At 44.3% G+C, this 9,469-nt stretch overlaps 1 protein-coding gene across 1 annotated transcript; it reads right to left on the reverse strand.

The window, feature by feature from the left end:
* Positions 1-277: 277 nt before the first annotated feature.
* Positions 278-7,930, reverse strand: LOC149277577 (rho-related BTB domain-containing protein 2-like). Its single transcript, XM_089502719.1, has 9 exons — positions 7,733-7,930; positions 7,463-7,566; positions 6,758-6,943; positions 5,570-6,474; positions 5,331-5,449; positions 4,704-4,854; positions 3,700-3,788; positions 769-874; positions 278-483 (listed from the first exon to the last, which is right to left on the reverse strand). Exons 1-9 carry the CDS (start codon positions 7,910-7,912, stop codon positions 278-280), a joined length of 2,046 nt encoding a protein of 681 aa, XP_089358845.1. The 5' UTR covers positions 7,913-7,930.
* Positions 7,931-9,469: the final 1,539 nt, after the last annotated feature.

The following is a 9,469-nucleotide window of genomic DNA, read 5'->3' on the forward strand; positions in this document are numbered from 1 at the left end:
AGTGCTCCTCTTTTTTAGATTTCATAGTAATTGCTATGAGGATTAAGCATCCAGTGACAGGGTGGCCTCCTTGAGACCGATAAACTTTTTTTTTGGACAAAAGCACCTGTTTATCGTGGCAAAAAAAAGGCTCCTTCTTGGAGATCTGATCTGCAGTGATTAATGCAGCCTGGATTCATACAATCACACACTCAAGACACAAAGCCGACCCTTCCATAATCTGGGGATGCAGTGATAGCTGTTGGGGGGAGCATTTTACACGACAGGGAGCGGGTTCTCAGCCGACGGCAGATGAGGGAGCAGTAGGTGAGGCTGGAGAACCTGCGCCAGAACTGTTCCAGAACAGCCATCGCCTCTTGGGCTGCCTCTTGTGGTGCAGGGCGGCCTCTTTTTCTCGCTCTCTCTGTGCTCTTTGGAAGTGATCCTCTTCCTTCAGGTACCAGACGGGAGGCCACCGCTGCGCCTCAAGTGCTTGCTGGACCTCTGTGCAAAAACCAAAGGGTACATATAAGCAGAAAGGATGTGACGGAGCAAATAATGATACATGCCAACACGTGTGTTGCTTTAGTTGGAATCATACCTGTACATTTATGTACTATGTATGTTAATACAAGGTGTCACAGAGTATGGCTTACGAAGATTCAGGCTTTAATAACGATGGACGTCCTTACTTAAAGGGTGGAGAGGTGACCAAAACTATCAATCACATGAAGAGGTATGCGAAGTTCAGGTTTGTTATGGGGGCTGGTCATAGATGATACCACTAACCTGGAGACACGGTTTTGATGTCCCGGGGAAATTTCCTGCATGCCCGATTGTAGTTGGTGGAGATATGATGCATACACCATGCTGCCAGCTGATGGGCGCCATGAAACTAGAAGACACAGAAGCATATTAATTGCTGAGCTCGTCACATAATATCCGCACCTTTAAACCAGCAGGATTAAATTAGGTATAGATGATCTAACGACAGAGCATATGGCGGTTTCCGAGTCATTTCCATGAACGAGTGGCAGTGTTAGAAACTCTGTCTTCTCCTGTTGGTGTCCTGCTTCTTTCAGGCATCTCCATACAGGAGCTAACAATAAAAATAACGTCCCTCACGAGCAGGGCCGGCCCAAGGCAAAATGCTGCCTGGGGCGAATTTTAAAATGCCGCCGCCCCCCCCCTTATCTACCCTTCCTCTCCCTCCGTCCCTGCAGCCCCCCCATTATCTACCCCTCCTCTCCCTCCGTCCCTGCTGCCCCCCCCCCATTATCTACCCTTCCTCTCCCTCCATCCCCCCCCCTGTACTTACCTTTCAGCAGTCCTGCGGCGAGTCTCCCTGTTCGGTCTCGGTGCCGGCTATGAGGAAATCTTCCGGCACTCAGCATTACAAGCCGGCACCGAGACCGAACAGGAAGACTCGCCGCAGAGGAGAGAGAGAGAGGGGCGCCGAGCGGGTACTGACAGCTTGGTAAGCGAAAACCACTCGGCGCCCCTTTCTCTCTTTCGCTTTTTTAAAAGCCTGGAGCGGTTGCCCCACTTGGCTCCATTGTCGGGCCGGCCCTGCTCACGAGGCTGGCAAACTTCCTAGACTGATCTTCCAACTAATAAAACATTTTTGTAACTGCTTACAGGCTTTGTACACTGCAGCAACACAAACACAGAGTAAGATAGGTGTTATCAGGAGAGAAGAGCCATTTGGCCCGTCCACTCTACCCATTTTCATACTTGCCACAAGATCTCGGGCTTTACTTGATCCTGAAGTGTGTCTTATGTTCAGAATGGGTGAGATTGGGGCTGAAACTAAAACTTCTGAACCTAGTTTTTACATATTACAAAATATGTTACCAAATCCCACTATTATAAATGACAAGCTGTGTGTTTAAATGCCACCGGTGCTCCAAAATCATCTAAGAAAATATAAATAGACTAATAGAGGTAATACAGGGGTCACAAATGAGGACGTAATAAAGTGGGAAAAATATAAAACCAGAAACAATTAAAATAGAGCATTTTTGATTTCTTAAAGGGACACTCATAGGTTGGAGGCTTGGGCTGGGATGTGGCAGATGAGGTTCAACACAGATAAATGTAAGGTTATGCACATGGGGAAGAAAAATCCAGGCTGGGAATATGTATTAAATGGGAAAACACTGGGGACGACTGACATGGAAAAGGACTTAGGAGTTTTAGTTAACAGTAAATTTACCTGTAGCGACCAGTGTCAGGCAGCTGCTGCTAAGGCAAATAAAATCATGGGGTGCATCAAAAGGGGCATAGATGCCCACGACAAGGAAATAATTCTACCCCTGTACAAGTCACTAGTCAGACCACACATGGAATACTGTGTACAGTACTGGGCACCAGTGTACAAGAAAGATATAGTGGAGCTGGAGAGGGTTCAAAGACGGGCAACCAGAGTAATAAGGGGAATGGGAGGACTACAGTACCCAGAAAGATTATCAGAATTAGGGTTATTTAGTTTGGAAAAAAGACGGCTTAGGGGGGACTTAATAACTATGTATAAATATATAAGGGGACAGTACAGAGATCACTCCCAGGACCTATTTATACCCAGGACTGTATCTATAACAAGGGGACATCCTCTACGGCTGGAGGAAAGAAGGTTTCTACACCAGCACAGACGGGGGTTCTTTACAGTAAGAGCGGTGAGATTATGGAACTCTCTGCCAGAGGAAGTGGTGATGGTAAACTCAATAAAAGAGTTCAAAAGGAGCCTGGACGTGTTTCTTGAAAGCAATAATATTACAAGTTATGGATATTAGATTAATAGGGACAGAACGTTGATCCAGGGATTTATTCTGATTGCCATATTTGGAGTCGGGAAGGAATTTTCCCCCTGGTATGGGGCAATTGGCATCTGCTTCATAAGGGTTTTTTGCCTTCCTCTGGATCAACACAGTAGGGACACAATATGTATATAGGTTGAACTTGATGGACTTTGGTCTTTTTTCAACCTTATGAACTATGTTACTATGTTACTCCGCTCTTACTCCAAACACGTCTTCAAGCCATGAAGCGGAGAGCCAGGAAAGAGGGCAAATACAGTGAGGGTACCTGTTCACTCTTTCTGTGCACTTGCAAAGGGGTATAATTTGAAAGGGACGCTCAGCTTTCATATATATACGGACGTGCATGTGACGGCTGGACGGCCCATTTAACTGTTATAACTCGAAAATAGGGCACAATGGCCTTCCTACTTATTGCCAAGTTATCTGCGTGTAGCAGGCAGCATGAGTCAGTTTCCATAGTTCTCGGCCAGATGCATCCTCTCCGAGGGAAAGCACTGCGATTATTGCTTTCACCAGGAAACGCAGACACAACCCCAGGAAGAAAACCAACGTGGATCTGCGGCCGATCAAAAAGGAAATCTAAACTTAGAAATGTAATTATGATTTTAAAATTGTGCAGACTGCCCCAATGCAAAGAGGGACACCACGAACATTTAAAGAGCGTCACGAGAGCTCCAGCAGCAGGGAATGGTCAAACACAATATCCAACAGTCCTTGTATCAGACTTTAGGAATCAGTCTTTACATATGATTGGTGTGAGTGACTCCTAATGCATGAATTAGCATTTGAAATCTGCTACTAGGGCATGAACGCTAATCCATGAGAATAATGGGGAGCCAGTCCTGATATCTGGGGTTATGTATAAGGGCAATAACAAGGTAAGGTCCAAAGGTTGAGATACCTGTGCAGCCTCCAGCAACATGAGGGCCTCCCCGTCTATGTCTTTGTTATTCAGCGAGGCGTCCAGCATGACAGAGACGGTGTGCTGTTCTGTAACATCGTAATCACACATTATATGCTACATCCACACTGCGTCAACTTATTACTTCCTAACACAATGACAATTATCGATAGGTGGGAAATAAAGTTAATAATCGAGCGGCTAGATGAGCAGACAAAGTAGATGAGTTTATCATGTGACTGCTTGAAAGTACCGTAGGAGTTAATTTTATGACTTGGCTTCTGCATGGTTTTTAAACAGAAATCAAAGACTCGGGTGGCGCTCCTATAAACAATTATTTTTATCGATATATGTATATTGGGTCCAGATCAGAGCTGAATAACTTTTTCTTAACAGGGAAAAAATTGATTTTAACTCTAAACACCAAGAGTCATAAAGCAAACATTGTACCCTCAATCATTAATTACAGCAGGGGGGTATATTAATTGACTTGTATGGATGTGGCATGCGACAGGGTAGACCATATTGCCAGGGACCCTAGACGTTAAGCGCAGGTTTATATCAGTTACTCCCACTATGGCAGATAAGGCGCACGCCATTGTGATGGGACATGTGAAGAACTCTCATTAGTAAAAGGAAGAAGGAAGGAGATCACATTAACAAAAAATCAAAGTATCAACTAAGTGGGGAGTTGGAGCAGATGAGGACTTGGTTGTGAAACCCTCAAATAGAAAACACATTCAAAATTAAACAATATACGGTATATTTCATCTGAGGTCACATAAGGTTATTTAGAAAAAATACAAAAATATTTCAACCCTACAAAAAAATGTTTGTCATCGGGTTAGAATATTTCTCAAAAAGTTTTCTGACAGAACAAAAAAAGTTGTTTCTGTTACAACACAGGCCACCAGATTTCTATACTTGGTTGCTCCACATCATTTTCTTGGTAGAGTTAACTTTACAATATCTCTTCCTCAGGGTGATAAAAGAACTCGTTTTACCTGTTAGGGCCACAAGGTGTGGCAGACAAAGCCTGTTTGCCAGTATGATGAGGTCCAGCGGTTCAAGGTCTGGCCTGGCACTGAACTGCCCGGTGTACAGGTACTCCAGCACGGCACGCATGCTGCTTCTAGAGGTGTATGGTACCACCACCTGTTGGGGCATATTCAGAAGGGTAATGAGAGTAGAGCAGAAAAAATGAATGGATATAGTTAGCACATGCTCAGAATCTCAGGACTTCATGCTTTTTGGCTACATCTCTTTATATTTATCTGATATTAGTCCAACTACTGATCCACTGTTGGCATACTACCCTCTGCAGAGACTCATTTGCAGTGATATTTCAGCCACCAAGCTGACCCCTTCAACATCATTTCCTTCGTAGTATCATTTTGTCTGTCCTGTGCGTTTTGAATCAATCTGCCTTCCTGACTCGTGTTTCCTTTCATATGAATATGTTATTTATAGGGATCAATCTTTTGATCTGAAGAAGAGACCTTCTGTGTTGGCCCAATAAAAGGCCAAAGACCAAAGACTCCATCTTCTCTTGGAACCATCCATGGATACTTTTCTGTTCTGGCATTTTAATATTTTAGTTATCCTCTACAATTTATGGCTCTAACCCTTACCTCACTTGTACTGCTCTCCAAGAAAGGGCCCCCAAACATAGCTGCCATCCAATCACAGCCGGAAATAAGGAGAGGTTTGTGAGCATTTATACTTCCATCATCCAGCACAAAGGTGACATCTAATGGAGAGAAGAGAGGAGAGAGGGTGGTGAGTGGGGAATACAAAGACAACACATTTCAGAATACATTACCCCTCCCTTTCCTGTATATTGGTATGGCCCTATGTCATTGGTCCTCACCAGAAAATGTGCTTTTTGCCAGACACTCCTTAATGCGGTTGCTCCTTCTGACATGAAACGCTCTAGTGATCTCTTGGTTCATGAAGGCCTCTCGGTTCAAGATGTTAGCCACCATCATACGTAGATCAAAAACCTCCAAAAGTTCTGCAATGTGGGCCACCTCCATGAGCTCAGGCTCCCTCTCATCTAAATGCCCAGTGTACAGATACTTCAACACTGCCCTGAATGGCCCAGGCCTCACTGTACTGTCCATCTTTACCACTGCCACCCTTCGAGCCCTGTATCCTGGGGGTTCTTCCATTACTCCACTGCGGATGCTTTCAAAGGCCCTGCTCCATCCAGAGAGGTCTCGACTACCCTCTCTCCCCAAAGTCCCATCACTGGCTGACGTTCGCATGCCTCCACTCTCTGTTTCCCCTGGGCCCTCACAAGCATCGAAGCTGGAGGCTCGCAGCAGGGGGTCCCTGATTTGTACAGGGAGGTCCCCATCCTCCATAAGGAATAGGTCACAGAACTTGGAGGAGGCAGTGGAGAGGTAGATGCGATGCGCATAAATCCGGATCCTCTCTTGAACTACTAGTACCACATCAGCACAGGATGCCTCTTCCAAGAGTCGGGCAGCATGGTCCTCACTCTGGGCTGGCGGGTCAGGCACAATAATAACAGGAGGTGGAGGTCGAGGGGGCAAGAAGGGAGCCTGTGGGAGAGGTCTACGCACACTACGTAGATGTGATTTCCAAAACTGGAGGTGGCGGCGAGATATGAGCGCTGAACGGATGGCATTATCAAAGACTTCCTTGATGCCACACTGAGCCACCACACTGGTCTCATAGTATGGGATGCCAAGTTCCTTGGCTACCTCACGCCCTTTTTCTGGTGGCAGGATCTCCTGGGGGCGAATAGGCCTGGAACCAAGCACAACTATCTGTTAGATCATAGTATGGTGACAATTAAATGTTTCCCCTTAATCATAATTGAATCTATTAGATATTTGATATTAAAAAAGCTTATGATGTAGTTTTAAGGTAGCAATGGCATTATATGTTTTTCGTATGTAGGGAGATAAGTTCATCTGGTAAAAGAGCAAAGTAATGCAATAGACTAATACATTATCTATATTATTAAACTAAACTACCAAATATATAAAAAATATTAACAAAATTGCATTCAAAAACAAGGAGAGAGAACCTGGCAAGTGGACGCCGAGCACGATTCACAGCTTCCAGATCCGCATAGCGTAGGTCCAGCTGACATCCAACCAGTATGACTGGGGCTCGAGGGCAGAAATGCTTGATCTCTGGGTACCACATAGTCTGGACATGCTGGAGGGAGTTGGGGTTGGCAATGGAAAAGCAAAGAACCACCACATCTGACCTGGAATGGGGACAGCACAGAAGATTTTAGCGAAGCAAGGGAGACACAAGAAGGAGAAGGAAGCAAACAGGGCTCTTTCCATTCTTTTTATGAGAAGTATGTATTCTAGACAGCATGGGCAGACTGCTGCATAAGCTACCTATACTCAGAAGAAACAAAATAACCATTAAAGGGACAGTAAATGACAAACTGTATTGCGAAAGGGGCTAAGCCCAGTTGCTGATTTTTCGGGTACCTGCGATGTACACTTTCCATCATCTTCATCTCTCAATGTTACAGTCTTTATCGTGAATAGTAAATCTGCCCTAACTGTGTGAAAAACAGACTCCTGTAGGGATAAGATTAAAGGCTTACTTGTCAGTAGGCGCTGCCTTCCATCATAAAGCATTTTACACTTTAAAATCACATACCCGGTGTTTATTGCACTTTTTTTGGTTGTTAGTATCCTACAGCCCTTCATGTCCCTGTAATTCCATTGTGGGTGAGAAAATTAAAAAGTCACTATTCTCTCTCACCCACCTTCCATAAGCAAATCTTCTGTCTTTATGATGGTCGCCAAATGTGTCCCAAAGTCGCAGCGAGACGCTGACATCATCAACCACATCACGGGATCGCTCTAACACCTGGAGCAGGATTTTAAAAAAAAAGTCTTATCAACTCAGTAACCAATAAGGAAATTAAAAATATTAACATAGATAATGCCCATAAGCCTTTGTATTTTGTAATGGGAATACGTACATATGCACAGACAGACATATAATCTCAATTTATGTGCAGATCAGCACTCACCTCTTGACATACTCTGTACTGATCTATAGCCCAGACAGTTGGGACGTGGGTGGCAAGGAGCTGGTACTGGGTCAGGGTGGCATTGCATGCCCGTGCGCAGATCAAACGTGTTTTCCCCACTGCGTTGTCTCCAACCACTACGCATTTTATGGTCTCAACATTGGGGCGCTCATAATCCATATCAGTGTCCAGAAGCTGTGATCTGATGAATGGAGAGACGAAGAGGAAGAGTAGGTGCAAATGTGCATGGGATGTGAAATGAAGAGATATGGAGAGGAAAGTGAGGAGGGCATGACAAGTGGAAGCAACTAGAGGAAAATGACATAATGAAGAGAGGGACACAGATGTAGCTCAATGCAAACAGACGAGAAACACCATGGTATTCTTCTGTTTCTGCATCTCAGGGACTATATTATTATTATTATATATTGATTTTTAGGGTGCTGCCATACTTTGCAGCTTTGAACATCGGGCAAACAGGACATAACAAGCAGTGCATCACATAACAATTCGGACATAGAAAGAAAAGGCAAGGAATGCCCTGCTCAAAGGAGCTTACAATCTAGAGGGAGATGGGTAGGACTGGACTAACATAAGAGCTGATGGAGCTCGAGTTTCAGATCCAGGACTCTTTAATAGCAGCCACACAAATGTTTTTTTCCTGAAATAAAATATTAGCCAATACTTCATATGGATGTTAGCCCTTTTATCAGGAAAAATAGGCAGACAAGGTGGGCCAAATGGTCTTTATTTGCCCTCAAGTCACCAAGCCTCACTTTGTTGCCTTGCCCCGGATCTAACTGTTCTGATTATTTTATGATATCTGACCCCGTGTCAGACCTCTGCTTGGACCTGACTATTCTTTCATTTCCAACCCCGTATATGACTCTTATGGCTCTGATGTTTTTATGATTTGCAGCCCTTGGTTCCTGGGAGCCAAGCAGGTGGATGTCCTCCTACTCCTGAAGGGCTCCTAAGATCTTGGGTATGAGTCCAAGACAATATCATTACACATCAAGTGTGCTTGTTTTTATTTTCTGTTTTAAGACCCCCAAACCTAATTTGGTCCTGGAGCTTGTCTCATATTCAGAGGAGCAATACTTACTTTCAGTCTAAATCACAATGACAGTATCTATGCTTCTAACTCTATAGTTTTAGTCTATAGTGTATAGTACCAGCTTTATAATAAGCACACACGCACATATCCAGGGCTGCCCTCAGGGTTTATCCTGACGGGTAAAGTGGAGCCCGCTCACCCTCAGACTTGGTCTTCTGAATCACTGAGAGGAGCTGAATTCTGAGAGATGATGCCAGATCTCAGAGCTCCTCTCCAGTGACGCAGAGATCACGAGGGAGAGAATGTGAGGCTATTGTATATATCCCGCTAGACTGACTTCACATTTACCATAGAGCATCATGCCACCTGTCACTTTTATGGAAAAAGAATATAAATCATGTACAGCATCACTATGTTAATAAGGTCATGTATACAAGAGCATGGAGCCTGACCTATTACTTCTACACAATCACACACGATCACAATCGTGAAATCAAAATAGTTCTATGAACAGTTTTGAAAACCATGACTCGTCAGGAAGGAGAGATCATCTGAATTAAGTCACCTGTATTCAAGCAGGGATTTCAGAGTGGGATGTCTGGGAGTAAAGCACCAGCTAGGATGTAGAGACATCATTAAATCAGAGTAGCACGTGAAAGAGTCATCCCCAGATTGTGTGA

The sequence above is a fragment of the Sceloporus occidentalis genome, unplaced genomic scaffold (genome assembly GCF_023333645.1).
Source record: "Sceloporus occidentalis isolate IW3139 unplaced genomic scaffold, rSceOcc1.0.p SCAF_209, whole genome shotgun sequence".
In the NCBI taxonomy this organism is placed as follows: domain Eukaryota; kingdom Metazoa; phylum Chordata; class Lepidosauria; order Squamata; family Phrynosomatidae; genus Sceloporus; species Sceloporus occidentalis.

Coding starts and splice junctions, on each gene's coding strand:
- LOC149277577 (XM_089502719.1), bottom strand. CDS start 7,912: ATGGATTATGAGCGCCCCAATGTTGAGACCATAAAATGCGTAGTGGTT. Junction 7,567..7,732: donor AGTACAGAGTATGTCAAGAG/GTGAGTGCTGAT, acceptor ATCCTGCTCCAG/GTGTTAGAGCGATCCCGTGA. Junction 484..768: donor CATCAAAACCGTGTCTCCAG/GTTAGTGGTATC, acceptor GTTTTTGCACAG/AGGTCCAGCAAGCACTTGAG.